Source organism: Danio rerio, chromosome 2 (assembly GCF_049306965.1).
Source record: "Danio rerio strain Tuebingen ecotype United States chromosome 2, GRCz12tu, whole genome shotgun sequence".
NCBI lineage: Eukaryota > Metazoa > Chordata > Actinopteri > Cypriniformes > Danionidae > Danio > Danio rerio.
The window spans coordinates 33,612,501-33,634,581 of NC_133177.1; the positions used below are offsets into that span (position 1 = coordinate 33,612,501).

The 22,081-nt window shown below is 35.2% G+C and overlaps 1 protein-coding gene across 37 annotated transcripts in view; it reads right to left on the reverse strand.

Moving 5' to 3' along the window:
- Positions 1-22,081, reverse strand: part of ctnnd2b (catenin (cadherin-associated protein), delta 2b) — a 139,670-nt gene that overhangs the window by 98,223 nt on the left and 19,366 nt on the right. For 22 of the 37 annotated variants that reach the window (XM_073917877.1, XM_073917862.1, XM_009298576.5 and 19 more), the window contains exons 2-3: positions 16,071-16,204; positions 3,247-3,359 (exon numbers count right to left, since the gene is read on the reverse strand). In XM_073917877.1, coding sequence (XP_073773978.1) covers positions 3,247-3,359; positions 16,071-16,199 — 242 coding nt within the window. In that variant the 5' untranslated portion in view covers positions 16,200-16,204. Of the gene's footprint in view, positions 1-3,246; positions 3,360-6,757; positions 6,929-16,070; positions 16,205-22,081 lie in introns of those variants that run through there. The other 15 variants (XM_073917891.1, XM_073917857.1, XM_073917823.1 and 12 more) reach the window with 1 other exon arrangement.

Below are 22,081 nucleotides of genomic sequence, written 5' to 3' on the forward strand. Positions count from 1 at the left end.
TCCACCACGATGGACCGTCGTTCTGCACACTAGCTAATCAGAGATTTGTTTTTGCTGAGTGTCAGAGCGTTAGCAGAAGAATCAGGCCAGCATAACAGTACTGTATGTTTGTTCAAAATGGAGTGCTAGTTGAAAAGAGCCATGTTTCATTAAACAAGTGGGTCACGGGGCTGAAAGTGCTCTCTTTAGCCCACGGTGCTTGTCCTGATGCCATGACTTTCAGCTTGGTGCCTTATAAAAGAAGGAAACAAATAGCAGCCTGTGCAGTGTTTTGTATCCGCATTGTTCTGCTACTGTAATCGAACACCTGCTAGTAACACCATCACTGAACTTGTGCAGTCGCTGAAATGAACAGCGTAAAAAGAAATAGGGGATAAAGGGTGCACTAAGTAACCAAGACCAATCAAGTTTCATGCAAACCCTGATTAGATACTTGAGCACTGTTATTTGACTAGCAGCTTCTATTATGGCCTTGAGCAGATTGTTTGTCTGTAAGCTGTATTTGTCTTGAGAAGAGATCTGACCTAGCCTGACTCTTTAAGACTTGACACACCGACAGCCAGCAATAAATGCAAGAACATTCAATAATGGATCATCAGTAGAATAATCAGGGTGTCTGCAGAGTTTTAAAAAGTATTAAAAGTTGATAACTCAATGTACAGAAATTTAAGGACCTTAAAAAGTATTAAAAATCTTAAATGCTGTTTTGCAAAGTATTCAATTTTATATAATTTTTGATAATCCAATATACTGTTGTATGTTAAAGTTTGCCTGAATTAAATCTGTGATTATTACGATGCTGTGTAATTTATGAAATCAATGAAATCCTACTAGTTAAAATCTTGCCAGGTCGCTGGGTCGCTGATTCGAGCCTTGGCTCAGTTGGAATTTCTATGTGGAGTTTGCATCTTCTCCCTGCATTCGCGTGGGTTTCCTCCGGGTGCTCTGGTTTCCCCCACAGTCCAAAGACATGTGGTATAGGTGAATTGGGTAGGCTAAATTGTTAATGTGTGAGTATGTTTCCCAGAGATGGGTTGCAGCTGGAAAGGCATCTGCTGCGTAAAAACTTGCTGGATAAGTTGGCAGTTCATTCCGCTGTGGTGACCCCGGATTAATAAAGGGACTAAGCCGACAAGAAAATCAATGAATAACATGCGAATGTGTGCACCGCATCCGGTGTGCAAGCCCCTTAAGGATGGAGTCTGCACAGAACATTACGCTGGATGCCAACATTATCCGCACAAAAGCAAAAAAGCTTTATGAACCTTTTGCTGACAGCGATGAATGTTTGCACTTGACAACAGGTTTTGATCTTTAGTTTCATTCTATAATACTGGACTTACTTTTCTACAACTTTGAGCACTTGAAACTGGAATGAAACTGAATGGAACTTTGAGGGTGTTTAAATAAGAGAGAAAATTTTTAAAATGTTAATGCCTGTCTGAGAAAAGTGAATTAAGTGTGTAGTGAAACATCTATATTAACATTAAAACATCTATAATTAGGGTAAAAAAATAAAGCTGACTACTTTACAGATTCATATCATGGGTTATTTCTAGAATGTCACTTCTGCAATAAACGAGTGTAAATCACTATAATGCAAATTTTCAAATAAAAAACAATGATTTTACGTGGCAGAACTAATTCCCTGAATATTCATGTATAGATACACTAAACATGAAAAAATCACTTTTTAAAACACACAAAAAGTTCAAAGAAAACTTAATTTGCAAGATACGCCCCAAACACAGCCAGAACTCATTAAGAGAATAAGCACAACGTTTTGAGACCATGCATTTAAAATGTTAAAATAGAGCCCTGAGTTTCTGATTAATTTAAATGGCTGATATGTTCAGGAATTAATTAAATAGCTCTTTTTATGAATGGGCAAATGAATCACTGGTTCATTTGATTCTGCTTAATTTCCATTAGCATCATAAGATTTTTTTTTTTTTATAACTGCCGTAGTTAATCTTATTAACACATTAAACTGACATTCCTAATATAAACAAACACAAATAGGAAAACAAATCAAAAAATTCCAGCCAGGTCAGCAGTAAGAACTTGTTGAGCCTGTATGGTCCATGAATAAAGAAGCTATCGATATACACTATGAGAATGAATGAAGGGTGATATATTGCGACATTTTCTCAGTTTTATAATAATTTATGTTGGCTGCCTGTGTGTGTGAAACAACATGTAAATATGTTGTTATGGGTTATGGATAGGCCCGCACAGAATCTTCGCATGCAGAAATCCACAGATTTCCGAAATTTTTTAGTCCATCATTGAATCTATTTATTTACTTGTGTAAATGTGTGTAAATTTATATTTATTCAGTTTTTAAACTAATTTCAGTAATTTTACTGACTAATAGCAAAATGTTCATATAGTGTAAAAAAACGTAATTTTGTTTACCACATAAATGGATCTAATTGGGATCTAATTTGATTAACATTAAATAAAAGTTTAAAATGTAATATCTTTATTTAACAAACGTGATTCAACATAAATCCGCTGATTTTTTACAATATTCTGCGCAGAAATAGCAGAAAATGTCTGCTGATTCTGTTTGGCCCTTTATGGATCCTCTGGCTGAAATCTCCAAAGCCACAAGATACAAATCTATAACTGTACACCTGATATCAAAAGCAAGTCCCTCAAAAGCAAGCAGCGTGGGTGTCTTAATGACTGAACAGCCAAAGGACATTTGATTTGAGTTTTCAGGCTTGATGAATAAACATAAAATATGCTCTACCACAACAGCAAGAGGACAAAACAATGAAGCCGTTCAATTTAATTTGAACATTCACTGCAAACAATGATTAGAAGCACTTCTCCTCCTCTGAAGGGTCAAACTGATTGCATATATAATCCATAAAGTCTGTTTTATTATGGTATCAGTTCACGTCTATTGCTTAAACACGGTGATATTTTAATTACATTCAAAGCGGGTGACAACTTAACCCTTTGTTTACACTTTAATTGTGAAAGAGTTTAATTTAAGCGGAGGAGTTTAGATCTGAGTCTCCTCTGAATGTGATTACGCTAAAATATTCATGATGGAATGGCACAGGAAAGGACATCAAAAGATTTCAAAGAGGAAACTATTAAAAAAATGACATGCTTTTAATGACTTGATGGTTCAATGACAAGTCGGCTGGTGAAGATCAAGGCGAAGTTGAGAGATGTGAAAGATGGATGGTTTTAGCTGGAGAAACAGAGGCGTCACTAAAGTTGACCCACCTGATGCTGCTCATGCTTCCGGTCTCAGATCCCAGCTTGCATCTCTCCAGCTGGGTGGCAACAATCTGCCTCTCAGCCTCCAACTCTCTCGTCAGTCGCTCAAACTGCAGCTCCTGCACACATAGAGCAGTCAGAGTGTATGTGTGAAGCCCTAAAGGAATTATACAATTGATTCTGCCTATAGCATGTATCACATTTGCACTTACACATGCTCCAGTAACTAATACAGTGTGTGTGTGTGGGATGCAGAGAGACTGTGTGGCTGTGCAATGGTTCAGAGCTTCTTCTTTATTTCATATTGACGAAATGCATTTTATTTCTTGACATCTTTTGGCATATAAATCTAGTCTCCAGTAGATCAATACCTTTAATAAAATCTTGCAATACTCAAGCTATTAGACCAACTGTCAGACTCCTTGTTTATGCTAGCAAGGCGTACAAAAGTATCCATTAACGAAAGCATCTGTCAAATGTCTGCATCTTCTGACAATGTTTGCCGACTACTTTTCTTAAAATCCATTTGGTGAAATCTACTGTATGTAGAACAAGTCCTCAAGCCACTCCAAAACCACTATTATCAACAAAATCATGAGGGTTCATCTTAACACCATTTGGGAAAGGTACAGTCCCACAAAAATATGGAAATTAGCTATTAACAATCCCCATAACATAATTGGCTTTGTCACTCTGTCTCCACTCCACCAATCAGCTGGTGTGTGGTGTGTCTGGCGCAATATGGCTGCCGTCGCATCATCCAGGTGGATGCTGCACACTGGTGGTGGATGATGATATTCCCCCCATGGTGTAAAGTGCTTTGAGTGTCTAGGCGCTAGATAAATGTAAGGAATTATTATTATGATTATTATTATGATTATTATTATTATTATTATTATTATTATTAATCTGAGTTATTCCTGTCATTCAAAGCTAAATTTTATGCATAATTAGTCTAGACATAATTGTCACGATTCTTCATAACTCATCCTGATTTGATGATTTGCTGCTCTATTATGCTCAGCTATCATTGGTGCTTATTCTTCAATAATTAATAATGGTTTTTGCTATTATTTAAATTGCATTAACTTTTTTCGCTTCATATTATTGTGAAAGCTGTGATAAATGTTACTTTTCCTGATTCTTTGATTAATTGTATTTAATTACTTTGAATGAAATGTTTTTTAAACTGATTAAAACAAATTATTAATCCTTTGCATAAATTTATTGTGTCCTTGATGAATAAACATATCTGCTCAAAATATTAAACTTTTATCCCGTTTTTTGAGCAACCTAAATAGGGTACAATATAAAATATACTAAAACAGAAAAGTAGTTTTAAACTGAATTAATATTTATGTTTTTAAATTATTTTTAATCATATTATACAGCCTTGCTGGGAAGAAAAAAAAACGTTCTTTAAAAAATTAGGATAGTGTAGTGATTTTAAAGATCTAACCTGGTTTTTATTATCAAAATGGTCTGTATAACATAATTTAGAATAATATATTTCTATTTCAAATAGAAATGCTGCCTTTTTTAACATTCTGTTAATTTTAAAATCCTGAAAATGTAGTTAGTTTCTAGAAAACTACTTAAAGCATTAAGAAAATGTCTTAAATGGACTACAAAAAAAAACTACTATAATCTACTATAGGACTACTATAATCTCTATGTGAAACTAATCTCAGAAAGTTACACACAAAGGAAAATGATAAAAAAGTGTTCATAATATAGAAGAAGAAAAGTATCTACTGTAGTTCTTACCATAATTTTGCCATTTCATAAATGTTTAGGTTGTTAAATTAGCTCTCCTTTGCATGTGATTCTGTTTAGCACAAGTGATACAGGAGAATTTTAATGGGAGAGAGATTCTCCAAATCTTCTTTAAAAAAATAGTGTTTTAAAAAACCAGTGATCATAAAAAACCAGCTTTTTATGATCAAAATTGTCAGTATAATATAATTTATATTTTCTATTCCAAATAGAAATGTTTCCTTTTTTAACATTCTGTTCATTTAAAAATCCTGAAAGAAATGTATTGTAGTTTCTAGAAAATTACTAGATAAATTTCTTTAATTAACATATTTTGAAAATTTGTACATATAAAACCACCATAATCTCCATGTAAAACTAATCGCAGAAAGAGAAATAATAAAAAAGTGTTCATAATATAGAAGAAGAAACATGTCTGCTGTAGTTCTTACCATAAATTAGGCATTTCATAACTGTTTAGGTGGTTAAATCAGCTCTCCCTTGCATGTAAATCTGTTAAGCACAATTGATACAGGATCATTTTAATAAGAGAGATCCTCCAAGAAAGTTTTCTATATAAAAAAAGATTTTAATAAGAATAGAAATGCTGCCTTTTTAACATTGTTTATTAAAAAAATTGAAACACATGTATTGTAGTTTCCTGAAAATTACTAAGCAGCAAAACTTTTTGACATTGAAGAATGAAGCATCATGTGACACTGAATAATGAGTAAATGGCTGCTAAAAAGTCAGCTTTGTCGACAAAAATGAAAAAGAAAATTGTTATTTAGTATATGTAGCATACATTTTTTAACAGTATCAATTTTTCCCACATTATTGCTGCTTTGTATTGATGTATTTTTTATTAAATAAATGCAATCTTGGTGAAACATAGGGGACTAAAAATCTGTCAACCCCAAACTTTTCATCAATATAATTTTTGACCTAGCCGTAACTTAAGTCAACTGTGCACAAACAGTACAATAATTAACAAATGAAACAGTGCATTGTCTTTAACTATACTCTACACAGTTTGTCCACACATCCAAAAGCTGTGTTCTGAACTTTGATGGTCACTGGACCACTCTGACACTAATACACCACCTCACTCTTCTGTTAATTAGATATGCACTGCTTCACATTTAATGACAAACTTGTCGATGCTAAATCAGAGATGAAATCCCAGAGCTCCTCTTTAAAGTAATCACTGTGAAAATCCACTCGGAAACATTGCACTATGTGCTTGCGCCCGGGGCTACGACAGTCAATGCAACGTTCCCACTTCTTTTGTGACAAGGCTGAAATGAGTTCACTCAGCCACAAGGTCAAAGACTCTCTCCCCGGAGCGGTTAACGCTAAGAGGGCTCCAGAACGCATCACCTGCTATTTTGGGCACGAACCCAGATGAAGGCTACAAAAATACCCATTCAGAGTGTTGAAGGGAGCTCTATGGACCATGACGACTAAAGAGGCGCTAACCGCAGCATTCAAACACTTTTCAACAATCATTACACATGTCTAGGGTCTCAATTAATGCCTTCACGGCAGTCGCATCTCATTGCATTTGCAGCAGACGGTCTTATTTTGCACCTGTTTCAACCTGTCCCTTACAAAACAAACCGGCGTAATCTCTGACCTTTTCTTATTTCCCATGAACGAGATCACGACTGAGCCGCAAACATCTATCCATCAACAGCAAAACTCCTCCAACCTGGTAATAAACCACCTGTTGACTTTGCGAATAAAATAACAGCACACTTACTGGCACATGTACCATACTCCAGAGGACGTCTGCGCTGAGAACAAGCCGTGTCGGCGCATCACTATCCCACAAGACTGTGTTCGTCTCCGCTTATCGAGAGAGTAAAGTCATTAGAGAAACTACAAGAGTGGTAGTGACTGCCTTCCAGCGGGAAAGCAGAAAGTGGAGTGCAGTCAGGCACAAAGGTCGTCATGGCAACAGTGAATTTAGAGCCCCTTTGGCATTATTTATGCAACATTGCATCACAAAGGGTCCCTCCCACCAGCCAGCCAGCCAAATACCACCGCCCTCCAGTCACTCTTCCGCCTCCTCCTAAACTCTTCCCCTCTTTCTGACGCCATCTGTGCTCTGCTCTGAAGAGGAGAAGGGGGAGATGCGGGTTCTTGTTGAAAGGATCGCAGAATGACTGAGAGAAAGAGGTGTTTTTTTTTTTTTTTTGCGGGTCCAGGCAGCAAAAAAACATCATTCCACTGAGCAATGTGAAGCTTTGTGCTTCCTCCAGAGATCCTAACAGGCTGTTATGCCTCAGTTGCCTGCAATGGACAGGCTCCCTGAGCGGGGAGTAGCATCCACTTTCCACTTGTCACAAAAGTTGGTTAAATATAGCACTCAAAACAGACAGAAAACACTCGGCGAGCCCAATAGGACAGCAGACATCTCACCTGGACTCAAAATGGTTATTCTGTAGCATTCAAAGCATTGCTTTTCCTACTGCTATGCTGTACTAAACAACAGTTAAACAGTCTTCTGAAAATAAATAGACCGCCTGTACTTTGTACATATAAGACTACTATAATCTCGATGTCAAACTAACCTTAGAAAGTTACACTCAAAGGGAAATATTTAAAGTGGGATACACTTTATTTTGATGGTCCAATTGTCGAATTTAAGTTACATTGCAACTAATTCTTATTAGATTATAAGTAGACTGTTAGGTTGAGGTTAGGGTTAGTGTAATTTGACATGTACTTGCAAAGTTTCTTATAGTCATTTAAATCGTCACCTTAGAATTATAAGGTTCTATCTGACATTTCTGTCAAAGTTGAGTTATTGACAATAACTCTTATTAAATGACAAATTATTTACATTATGGGATGGTTTTTTATAAGTTGTTTACATTTTAAGACTTTTTTTTGTTACACACATACTGTACTGTTTGCTTTGGAATGCAAAAACTTTAAAGCTCAATATCTCAAAATCATTCAGAACGCAGATATAACCTTACAGTTCCAAGGTGTAGTACTAATACTCAAATGAACCATCAAAATAAAGTGTTTCCAAAAAGTGTTCATAAAAAGAAGAGTATCTACTGTAGTTCTTACCATAAATTAGGCACTTTATAAATGTTTAGGTTGTTAAATCAGCTCTCCCTTGCATGTGATTCTGTTGAGCACAAGTGATACAGGAGAATTGTAATGGGGGAGATTCTCGAAATCTTTCTTAAAAAAATGAATTGTAGTGTTTTTAAAGTTATAACCAGGTTTCTAAGATCAAAATTGTCTGTATAATATAATATATAATGTAAGATTTCTACTCCAAATAGAAATGTTACCTTTTTAACATTCTGTTCAATTAAAAAAATCATGAAAGAAATGTAATGTAGTTTCTAGAAAATTACTAAAAGCAATAAGATAAATTTCTTTAATTAACATCTTCTGAAAATGAATAGTCCGTCTGTACTTTGTATATATAAGACTACTTTAATCTCTGTCAAAATAGTCTTAGAAAGTTACACACAAAGGGAAATAATAAAAAAGTGTTCATAATATAGAAGAAAAGTGTATACTGTAGTTCTTACCATAAATTAGGCATTTCATAAGTGTTTAGATTGTTAAATCAGCTCTCCCTAGCATGTGAATCTGTTTAGCACAAGTGATACAGGTAAATTACAATGGGAGAGAGTCTTCAGAAGAGTCTTCTTTAAAAAAAAAATAGTGAAATGTAGTGTTTTTAAAGTTACAAACAGGTTTCTATGATCAAAATGGTCTGTGTAATATAATTTATAATGTTAGATTTCTATTTCAAATAGAAATACTGCCTTCAACATCCTTTTCACACAAAACACACCAATCAGAAAAAAAAAAAAGCATGAAGTGCATTTTGTATGGCCAAGAGTGTAACAAGTTTCATCTTAACACCTGTCATTTAAGTGTGCATTCATTATTCTGATCACACAAGGACATTACGAAATACAGGTGCATCAGGGTCAAAAGCAGATGTGTCCAAACTCGGTCCTGGAAGGCCAGTGTCCTGCTTAGTTTAGCCCCAACTTCCTTCAACACACCTCTCTGGAAGTTTCTAGTATACCTAGAAAGAGCTCGATTAACTGGTTCAGGTGTGTTTAATTGGGGTTGGAACTAAAATATGAGGGACACTGGCCCTGCCTGTCCACTCTTGACCACTTCTTGATGTAGTCACATTTGATTAAATTGGTTTTGTCATGTAAACGCTCATGTGGTTGAATGCATCTACACTGCCACAATAGATCACTTATTGACCTAATTCCTGATTGTTTTAGAGAAGTGTTGTGACTCGTGAGAAAGATTACCAAACAATCAAGTCCAGTCAAACTATATTTTTAGAGCATCTTAAAAACACAGAAGTGAGCCAGAAATAAAGTGCTGTACAGAAATATACAACCAAATAAGCATAATAGTATATAAAATATGAGATAAAATGAATTTAAATGAAAACACGGAAGAAGCCTGTATTATGATCAGTGGCAAATAGTTCCAAAGTCTATGTATTTTCCCTTGCTGTGATGGATGGATTATTCTTGAAGTCACTTTTGCCATTTATATATTTTTTATTCACTTACACACCCACTTGTGTTTAACATGAGTCTGTTTATTAAATACCCTTTATTGCAATACAATGTAGTATATACACAATTTAAATACAGTACAATAAAGTTAAGTTACAACAGCAGTATAAGTTGCAGTAAACTGGAGTAAAAACGAGTAAACTCTTTACTGCACTTGTGCTGCTGTTGTCTAATATGCCAACGATGTGGTAGGAACTGTACTGCACTTCTGTTCCAAGGGGTTTGTTCTTCAACATCTTCCAACAATATTTTGTACTTTTTTTCAGGGATGTTATTTGGATTCAAGTAATTTTCTAATTAGATTTTTAAGAGTTTGTTTGCAAAAATGGATAATAAAAAATAACTGTAGAACAGTACATCTGCAGTAGCCTATATACAAGGATAACTGTGGCAAATTCAACGCAACTGCAAAATTACAGTATAATGTGCAATACAATATATTGTGGTAGTACTATAGCAATACAACTGAAGTACTGAAATCTCATTTGGAAATCATTGTCCATCAAGCAGGAAAAATAGTAGTTGTTCTGCAGTTGTATTGTAGAAGTACTTCAGTTGTATTTCAATAGTGGTATGGCAGTTGTACTGTAGTAGTTCTTCCGTTGAATTGCAGTAGCAGTACTACATTATAGTAGTCGTAGAACTTCAATACCATTGTAGTAGTTGTACTTTATTATAGTAGTAGTATCACTTCAGTATTATTGCAGTAGTTGTACAGCAGTTGTACTGTAGTAGTACTTTAGTTGTATTGCAGTAGATGTACTGCAGTTGGTTCTATTATAGTACTAAAGTTGTATTTCAGTAATACTGCAGTATACTTTAATAAAGCAGTTTATTGTGTCCAAAAAACTGCACTTTTCAGAAGTTAACTAATGCTGCAGTATTCCTTTAAAAATACTGCAGTACATTGTTTTAAACTGCAGTATTTTTATAAGGGTAGTAGAACTTGAAATAAGTATGAATGGTTTAATAGTTTAAACTTGTTTAAATCCTTGTGTGACCACTGTCACAAATTAGCTGTAGTAAAGTAAATAGTGCAGCAAGGAACTGTCTTAAGCCCTCTCCTTTTTTCAATAATTATGCTGCCCCTTGGCAATATTATTAGAAAACAAAGGGTTAGTTGTTTTAGTTTTGCACATAACACCCAGCTGTATTTTCTAAAAAAATGTAAGAAATCACAACATTATCTAATTTAACAGCAATAAATGAAAAATAATTTCCTTCTTTTAAATTCAAGCAAGATATTTAAACAGAAGCTTTACAATTTGGTTCCACACAGATTCTCAGCACTTCATTCTTCAAGTTATAACAGCTTTATTGAAATTACATATTGAACACAAAATGCTATCACTTACCTACAAAACCCCAAATCAGGGGTGCCCAAACTCAGTCCTAGAGGGCCAATGTCCTGCAGATTTTAGCTCCAACCTGCCTCAGCACACCTGCAGAGATGTTTCTAGATAGCCTAGTAAGAGCTTGATTAGCTATCCAAGGTGTGTCTGATTGGTTTGTAACTAATCTTTGCAGGTCATCAGGAGCCTCCAGGAACAAGTTTGGGTTCCCCTGCCCTAAAATTTAGATCCTGTGTACTTAACCAGTCTTTTATCACACTAGTACCTATATATCACTTTTATAAGATAACAAAACTCAGTACTTAGTAGTGGTTATTTTAAAAAACATGCATCTGAATACATGCTAAAACCAGGTGGAAACAATCTCTTGTTTGAGCACTTCTCACCAAATGGCTGACAGCACAGAAGTACCAAATGTGTACAGAGATGAAGGTTGAGAAACAGAATTGTATTTACATTATCTTACATAAAAACTTCAGAAAAGGCTGTTAAACCTTTTTGTTTAGAAAATAAACAGCCGAGGGACAGAGAAATTGATTTGACTGCTTCCAGAGCTGAACGTGGTCTTTTGGCCTAAATGCCTAATTGCGCCCTGTGGACAAAGACTGACATTTAAGTTTCTTCACTGGTCCATTTGATTGCAAAATGTCACTTGGGGTTCGCCTCGCGAGTTCCTTTAAGGACTTAACCCAATTTCAATAATTTCATGCCGTTTAATGAGTCCAGATCCACTCAAGCCTGACCACACAGACCCAACACCATAGAACAGTGGACATGTTTACTTAACAACCTCAAATAAGTTCATAAATTAAACAAATAAAACCTGATTTGCAGGTTTATGTGCAAATCAATAACCTACTGTAGCAATGCAAGTAAATGACTAAATTATTCTGAAGTATTCCCCAGTGGCGATGTAAAAACATAAACATCCTTCACTCAGAATATTCTATTTATTATGCGAGTTGTGATGATAAATAAAGCCTTAAAAGCCCCAGAGTATTTCAAAATGTCAATGGGAAACCTGCACAGACCCATTTTCCCATATCAGAAGTTTCTACGACTGCACCACTGTTTAAGCCCGTTAAACAAACAGGAATTACTCAAATGAATTAGTTTATTCTGTCTCACTTAAAACAGAAAAGTTCCATTTTCCTGCAAATTACGGAAAATTGAGGCCTCCCAAAACACCTCAGATAATCTTAAACAGTTGATAATATGCTCATTTGCCCCAAACAGCCTCAACCTAACTCATAAAAACACAAGTAATTAAAAGAACTGCCTCATTTGATTGAATATGTGACATTAATAATTCCTGTATACGTGAAAGAAAGAAAAATTCTAAATGACTTCACTCCTGGCTAAAACAAATCACTCCTGCCGGACAGAGATATAATGAGCTGATTAACATTCTTCGTCTAAAATAAAAAGACCGAAATGCAGAGTTCAAATTAAATGGAAAGTCAATCTTGACCTTAACTGTTTTAGCCCTTACAAACACTGGCGCTCTCTCCAAAAAATCCCTGCCATGCTCATAATAAAACCTCATTTGCCAGTGGCTTTTTTATAAGTATTAATGTGTCAATTTAAAAGCACTAAGATAAATTTCCCTAATTAACATCAAATTAAAGTGACCCACAAAAACAGTCTTCTGAAAATAAATAGACACTCTGTACTTTAATCTCTATGTCAAACTAATCTCAGAAAGTTACACTCAAAGGGAAATAATTAAAAAAGTGTTCAATATAGAAGAAGAAAAGTGTCTGCTGTAGTTCTTATCAGCAATAAGGCATTTTATAAATGTTTAGGTTGTTAAATCAGCTCTCCCTTGCATGTGATTCTGTTTAGCACAAGTGATACAGGAGAATTTTAATGGGAGAGAGTCTCACACAGGAGAGGCTGTGTTCTGCTTGCACGTGCAACCTTGAAAACTGCACACAAAGCACACATACAAGAGACATGGACATTCTGCCAGACATATTGGTATATAGTAATTATACACAGCAGAGGGGAGATGTTTCAGAACTACAGAGTACCATTTGTCATCATAATCTACATTGGTTTTGGATCTACGCTTCAGTTTATTTTGTGATTTTTGCGTGATGACCTCTTAGATAAACTCCATCTACTAGACGCCTTCAAAATGGGAGATTGCCATCTAGTGGAGGACAAAATAAACGAAGGTGATCTATCATAATATAAGTGAGGTAGACAAGCAGTGGCAGAATGATAAACATTTCTTTTCGGTGTATTCTGAAAACAACAACATGTCTGCTACACTTGATTACATCATCATAGTGAATCAGAACTACTTAAATATGACTGTAATAACAAAGGACTGAGAAAAATGCACAAGCTAAGGTCATACTGGAACTCAGTGGGATGTGGATTTGTATAGAAATTATTAAAACAATTAAATATTATTTGTAGTTTTTTTATTCTTAATGCTAACATACTCCTAAATGTTGACAAATTGTATAAAATGTATATTTTGGAGCAGAAATAATGGTGTATCATCTTGTAAACTTGTACTACAATTTTAGAGTAGAGAGTTGTGTGAAATCAATTGATGCATGTCCAAAAGCATTTGCAATTTTTTGTAAAGAATGAGAAACTGCTACTAGGATGTGCACAAATGACTAATTGTTTTGAGAAATGCATTACCTGTTGTGCAAATGTAAATAGTGTAGTGAAAAATGCACCAAAGCCACTGAGAAAAACTGTAATCCCTTTATGACCACAGGGTACCTATCTTCTGATGGCTACTTTCAGCAGGATAGCACACCATGTTATAAAGCACGAATCATCTCAGACTAGTTTCTTGAAAATGACAATGAATTCACTGTACTCAAATGGCCTTCACAGTTACCAGATCTCATCCAATAGAGCACCTTTGGGATGTGGTGGAACATGAGATTTACATCATGGATGTGCAGTGCACCAACAAATCTACAGCAACGACATGATGCTATCATTTCAATAAGGACTAAAATTTCTAAGTAATATTTCCAGTATCTTGTTCAACCTATGCCATGAAGGATTAAGGCAGTTCTGAAAGCAAAAGGGGGTCCAACCCAAGATGTACTTAATAAAGTGGCCGATGAGTGTATATTTTACCAAATAACCATAATAGAATGATTGTTAATGGATAATAAAACAATGTGAATACTGCTATAAATATATATAGTCACCCCAGGATAAATGAGTTCACAACAGAAATATTTACAGATTTATGAGAAAAACACCCAACTTACTTTTACAAATTGGAAGAGAAAACAAAACAATTGTGTAATTAAAAGAAAAACTGTGTATTTTCCCCCCCTAAAGTTTATTTTTAAATTAAATGAAAGATGTTAGGTGACCACACTCTTATGCCAATATAACAATTAGTTAAAATGGTATTATACTATATGAGATAATATTTTATAATAATACAGTTTTTACTCTATATTTGAGCAAATAAATGAATTTACAGTTGAAGTTATCCCCCCCCCCTGAATGTTTTTTCCCCAATTTCAGTTTAACGCAAAGAAGATTTATTGAACACATTTCTAAACGTATTAGTTTTAATAACAAATTTCTAATAACTGATTTATTTCAGCTTTGCCATGATGACATTACATTTTTATTACATATTTTTCAATTTACTATTTTCCTTAAAGTGCAATTTAAAGGCCTTACTATGTTAATTAGATTAACTAGGCAAGTTAGGGTAATTAGGCAAGTCAATGTATAACACTAGTTTGTTCTGCACAGCCAATCGAAAAATATTGCTTAGTAAGTTTAATAATATTGACCTTAAAATGTTTTTTTTATTATTATTATTATTAAAAACTGCTTTTATTCTAGCTGAAATAAAAGAAATAAGACTTTCTCTGGAATAAAAAATATTATAGGAAATACTGTGGAAAAATTCCTTGTTCTCTTAAACATCATTTGGAAAATATTTTAAATATTTTAATTTTGCAGTTTATAAATGACTAAACCTTTTAAATATGTCCCTCACAATCATCCTGTTTCAAAAGAAAATACACCCACTCAGAAAAGAAATATTCAGACCATTTAGATGTTTTTTTTAATCTCTCAGAGAAGCAGTTCATGTGACATGGACCCTGTCCACCAGTACCCTCTAGTGAAAAGCATCAAAAAAAAAAAAAAAGATGGCAGACAGTTTTTCTCGCTCTGATAGGAGAGCTATTAGACTGGCCCACAGCAGCCTATGGCTCTGGCCTACTTTAACACTCCCTGTGCAGATTTCCGATGCTGAGAGCATGTCGTCTTTTTCTATCTCATGGTTAAAAGTGTGAGCTAAACGCTAGTAGGAAGCGAAGAGCCTGTCATGATCCATTTTTATCTACACATGGCCTTGACTCAAAAATGGCCTCCAGCCAAGACAGACATATATGCAAACTTAAAGTGTGGAATACTGTAGACTATCGCACACTAAATTCTGACATATGCAATAATCCTATAAGGCATTTCACAATCGACAGGATTTTTTATGACAGGAGCTTATAAGCAATTACAATCATCTGTCATTATTCCTGACAGATCAAGCTGGTTTATTGTAAGGTTTTGCCAGTGTCTGGGAATCTGTCCACCTGTCTGACAAGCAGGTGACCAATCTTATTATAGATAGGCCGCGGCGCTGTGACTAGCATAGCATGGAGACCTGATTGCAACATGGCGTGTCAAATATTTCACATTTCTTACACCACACAGCCCTCAAACCTACATCCACTCCTCCCACTCATCCACAAAACCATGTGAGGCGAAATGGCACATTTTCAGTGTGTTGACCATCAAAAACCATTTGTATCTGTGAATTTAGACACCAGGCGCTAAATGAAACCGGTAGCACAAAATGATAGAAATGACTCACGCAACACAAAAAAAAACACACACACCAAACCTTGTGGCTTCGTATCCCAGATGGCATATGCAGTTCATCTGAGGACTGGTATGGCTCTGTGTAATTACTGTTTACAGTATATAAAGATTTAGAGAGTTTCTAATTAAACTGTTGGAAAATGAGTGTTTCCGTAAAGCTCGAGTCTATGAGTGTGGGGAAAACATAACCTTCTATTTCAGACACTCCATAAGAATGAAGGATTTCACAGTTTTGACACAAAGCGCTCACCTGTTCTTTCACAGAGGCCAAGATGGCAGAGGTGGTCTCTGTTTCAGATCCGTCTCCATTGGAGGCGTTCAGTACCGGGCTCAACATGCTGGAGTTCTCTGTGCCAGAGGGCTGGTCTGGTACTGGCATTACTTCTGTTGACCAAAACAACAACATCGACAGTTATTCAACAGGAATTCTTCAAGTCATGCTTTTTTTAAACAGATCCTTTACAATTGCAGTTTGTCAGCTAAAATTACATTAAAATGCCATGTTTGCCACTTTGCAGCTGTCATAATACTAATCAAAGTGCTTTATCTGCATAATGATTGTTCGCCATGATATAATATTTGTTAGACATGATACTTAATTAATCATCTCTTTCTCTGTTCTTTGACCTACTTTGTCTCCTCATTTCACAAGGTTTGTGATTCCAATTTTGATTCTCAGCTTGTTGCCATCATGCTTTGATTTGTATACATCAGCTTCAGAAAAGGTTTTTCAAACATAGTTTTAGTTTTATGGCTTTTAGTTGTGTGTTATCTTTAAGGACATCTTTACAATAATGTACTCACTGACATGAACAAATGTAGCGGTTAGCAGATATAATCCTATTCAAATGTTAGAAAGTCAAAGCAATATCATTTAAAACACGATTGTTTTGTATCCCTTTTCAACAATTGCAAGTGTCTTTACAAAAAGAAAGTGACATACCATCAACTTTTAAATAGTAGTACCTACAAATTAAATTAAAACTGACCCAATATATTTCTGACTTATCTAGCACTAGACAGATTCTTTTTTAATAAGATGGACTCAAGCAAGATGGATCTAGCAAGTAGTAAACAATGACATAAGATCTAATAGATATTAAAATAGGCCATAGGTAGGGCCAGACAGAATCTGCAGATATTTTTTGCTATTTATGCGCAGAATATTGTACAAAATCTGCGGATTTAAGCGGAATGATTTTGGGTGTATTGTAACTAAAAATTTAATATGTTAAATTTTAAAAATTATGCATTTAAAACTTTTATTTAATGTTAACAATGCAAATCTCATTAGATCCAATTATTTGGTAAACAAAGCAAGTCTCTCATATAATATATCTGCCATATATTTACTAAAAAGACAGAAATTATTACTTTACAAACTGTATTGTAAGTAACTAATAAGATTATTTTCATATTAGTCAGTAATATTACTAAAATAAAAAAAAAACTGAATAAATATACATTTACACACGACTAAATAAATAGACTTGATGAAAGGAAAATCTGTGGAAATCTGTGGATTTCTGCGCGCAAATTCCGTGTGGCCCTAGCCATAGGCACAAGTATATCAAAGAAATACTTTATATCAATGTTCTTAACCTATTATGCTTATACACTTGAGTAAGTAAATTTGTTGTCTAGATCATTTTAATTAGTTAGATTTTTGCCAAGCATGCCTTTTCACTTTACAATCGATATTTCATATGCCATATGCAGTACATCAGTCATGTATTCACCTTATTCTCAGCTGTCGAGCGGGTGCTGCGATTTTAATTTTTTTGTCTCGCGACTTCCGGTCACATTCACTTCCATTCATTTTTTGACGTTAACAACTGCTCGTTACGCTGCTTGATGTTGCAATTTAATATTTTCTTATTATATTATGCTACTTGGTCTGTGTAGTCATGCAAACATTTGTTTGTTGAGCAAGTAGTTTGGCCATTTTCTGCCGTTTATTATTCCTAGTCATTTCTCCCATAGGCGACTGAATCGGAAGTTCTAAGACAATCGCGAAAACAGGCGCACTTCCGCATTTTAGAATAAGGTCAATATTGTTCATTCATGAGTTTAAAGGGCACATATTTTACCCCCTTTTTAAGATCTATTATAAGTCTTTTGTTTCTCCAGAATGTGGCTGTAAACTTTTCGCTTAAAATACCCATCAGATTATTTATTATACCTTTTTAAATTTAGGACAATTGAGCTGTTTGGACAGTATAGCTGTTTTTGTTTTTGTAATGAGCTGATTCTCCTCGCCCACTGTTCCCATGTGCATGTCAGTGCATGTAGCCTTTATTTAGATAAACAGTACAGTGACAGACAAGAATAAAGCAGATCTCTCTTTCTACAGTAACAACTTTCCCAACTGTTATTTGATAGATTTGTTGTGGAGTTTGTGTCTGTGGTCCTTTAAGATAATCAAAAATCACTGTTTACGAAGACTCGTGATCAGAGTATTGTCTTAATCATATTAAAATCAGAGTATTGGTGTCCATGTAAACATACTCAGATAGTGTGTGAGGTGTCACAAGCTGTCAAAAACAGTCCATTCCTCACCTTTAACTTGATTGCATTAGCCCTCACATTTTATGAGTTTGACGTGTTTCTCCCTTACAAGCATTTTTTGTAAAACATCTGCTGCATGTTGGTGTGTCAGAATCCTTGCTTGTAAAATATAGCCATACTTTAGAATGCTTAGTTTAGGCAAATTAGATGAACGCGATCATGCGTGTCGATGAAGTGAGTTGCTCGCTGCATGCGCCGTACTGCACGCTTTGCCTTCTATAACCTACAATAACAAACGCCTGACATTGCTAACATCCGTATCCCTCAAAGCTGTTTAGAATTAAACATTTAGAGATAGTGTGACACAACGCATACTTGTGTGCCTTAAATGCACCCCTTTGTGCTTCTTAAGGGCACCACACAGCAAATGCGCCGCTCAGAGCCGCGGCACGGCGCGCACATGACAGTTGATAGTATCACACACCAAAAGTGCACATTCCCATGTAATTTAAAATGAAACTATTCAGATGGCGCTCTGTGGCATGGCAGAAATATGAAAAGTCAGGAGTCGTGCCTGGGAGCCGCGGACAGCCGCTGACTTGCAAATTCTGTGTGTCCCCGAGCGGTGCTTCTGGTGCGCGACCTGCTTTACGTTCTTGTTGCAGCAACGAAATTAGGAACCGAAATTCATATGCTGATTTGATCCGATGCATACCGGTTCCAAAGATACCGGTGCCATAATGGCACCAGGTTTCGGTACCCAACCCTACTATTCCTACAAACAGTTCTGTCCAGACATCTTACAAAAGTGGATTTTCATCAAAGGTGCCCTTTAAAATGTAAAAATTAGAAATATTCCTTTTACAAAAACACATTGATTCACTGCATAGGACATGTGTTAACCCCCTGGAGGTGCATGGGTAATTTTATGATCAATTTACAATATGTGCTTTTGGAAGCTTCAAAATAAAAGCCACTATCTAACACCATTATACAGCATGAAAAAGCCAGGATTAAATATAAATTACTCCAACTTTGTTTGTTTGACAGAAAAATGTCATATATTGGATATATGTCATATATTGGATTGTAACAGTTATTAAAACGGTTAGTTAGCTTGATGTTTAGTAATTTATGGGGTAAATACATTTTTAGATGAACTATTCCTTGTACCTCATTAACCTGGTTTGTGTCCATTTATTAAAGTGCATGTGTGATATGTTACACAGACACTTCCTTATTGTGTATTTAAACATATCCAGACAAAATAGATGGAATTTTAGCTTCTTTCTTGACCTAAAGAAGTATGTGTTCTTTCACAAAAGAAGAAATGCTACAGACAAACAAGAGAAAACTACTGTATGTGAGTCGTAACATAAATTATTACATTATAATGTCACTACTGGGAAATAAAATTACTTATTCATGAAGTACTGTTAGGTTTGTTTTCCTTTAAATCAGGACAAGAAGTCAATTTCAATTAGCTGATTTTTGTATTTGATCAGTGTATGTAAGATAAACAAGCTCAGTGTGTTCTGCTGCCTTCCTGTTACTCAGCCCGAAAGAAATGAATACATCATCAAGCGATTTTGTGGCCTTTTAAAACCCTGGATTTTGAGTAATAAAAACCCACTACAATGCACTCTCTTCACCCTCAGCTTTCTTCTGGGCAATTGCTTCCCCTCTCCAAAATCAACCACCCCGATTTAAAGCCTCCCCAGAGAAAAGTCTGCACAGCAGGAGCAGAGAGAAAATGGCTGCTCACGTGTGAATGTGTACCTATGAGCACCAGCACACTGAGCTTTTCTGCACAACCACATCAAGCACAACTGTGAACACATCTGTTCTGTGTGAAGGAGAGAATATTCAATCAGAAAATGCTGAACGGTATGATCTGTAGAAACACAAGTTGGCTATACAAGGCTTGCGGGGCAGAATGGGAAAAGTACTGACAGCAATGTTCAGTTTATACGTCCGATTTAGTGACCCCACAACAGATACTTTTCATTTCTAGGCCAAACCGATGACTTGCTATCAGTGATATCAGGCAGAATACAGCAGATCAACTAATGCCAGCCCCAGCTGTTGGTGCGTGTGGGTTAAGATGGATTACACTTTTTTTGACAATAATCTTAGTCATCCATCTGCCTCTTATTAATAGCATCCTGATATCAGAAATAAATCATGAATACAAAAACAACCACAAATATAATTTCCTGGACTGCCTACAGGCAAGTGTTGCATGCTAATAGTGTGTTGTTGAAATAAAATACTGTTTTTTATGCCTTGCAATCCAAAAAATAATGGTATGTATTAATGTACCAAACTAAATGTGGTTTAGATTTCCATAACCGTCAATGAATTATAGCCAAATGAAAAAGCTATTGTTCTTTGTTTGTTTGTTTGTTTGTTTGTTTGTTTGTTTGTTTGTTTGTTTGTTTGTTTGTTTGTTTGTTTGCTTTTATAAATGAAAATGTAATTTCAAAAATATATATTAAAAAGACAGTTTAAATTTAGCTTTGACATCATAGGATTAAATCGAGAACCCTATTATTTCTACAATGCAGAAAACATGGACAGAATTTCAGAAATTTAGTAAAATATCAAATCATCTACATCCCAAAACTACCCAAACTACCAAAACTCCAGGGCTGTTTCTCAATATGCGTTCTTCAGCATTCTTATGTCCTCATGTTCTCGTATAACGTCATGATCAACCGCCAGAGTTCAGTTCCAAAACTCAAGACTGCAAAAACAGTGGACGCGTTAAAGTTCCCAGATGTGTTCTTAATATCGAGGATGTGTCAATACAGACTTAAGCACAGAACTCGCTCTAGAAGCCCTAGAAGTCATTGTGACTGGAGGTGGGAAGCGCAGCAGTTTATTTAGATTTATTATTAAAGTTCAGAGATTATTATTATTATTTAGCTAAGGAGTTCCCTAAATGAAACGGTGAATATAAATATTACCATGAAAATCGTGATAAATGCTTAAAAACAATTAAGGGTGTTTATTTGCAGAAATTCGTAACAAATCTGTTTTATTTAAATTGTGCAATGTAAAGTTTTTATGTATATATTGCAAAAAGGGGAGAAACAATAAATCGTTGTATTATTGCTGTAATGTTTAAATCATTTTCTACTAAAAATGCGTGAAGGTCATGTGACCATCAGAAAGAATGCAGCATCTCATTTCTCATAGGTCTCCCAAGTTTGTTCTTCTGAGGTGACTTGGCAAGACCACTCTCCTCAAGAATGCAAGTCTGTTCTTGGAATTGCAGATCTTACCTCCAACTTGCCTAAAAACACCTGCACGGATGTTTCACGAAAGCCTAGTAAGAGCTCAATTAGCTAGGTGTGTCTGATTAGGGATGGGAACTAAACTTTGCAGGACGCCACCCCTTCAGGACTCAGTTTGGGCACCCCTGATCTACACAAAGAAACGCAAAATCTTCACAACTTGAAATTGAGACAGAAATAATAATAATAATAATAATAATAATACAACTTGTTATGGACTAATAAAGCTACTTTAAATATAGCATAAATATAACAATAAAAATTACATAATTCATGTACTGCCTTTTTGAGGAAATAAATGCAGCCTGACTGATATGGCTTCTTTCCAAACAAACAAAAAAAAACAAAAAAAACCTTGAATAGTAGTCGATAAAAAATGCACTGCCGTTTCTGCAAGCCTTTACATGTTTTATTCTCTGCATCAAATAATCACTGAATAATCAAATCTGAACAT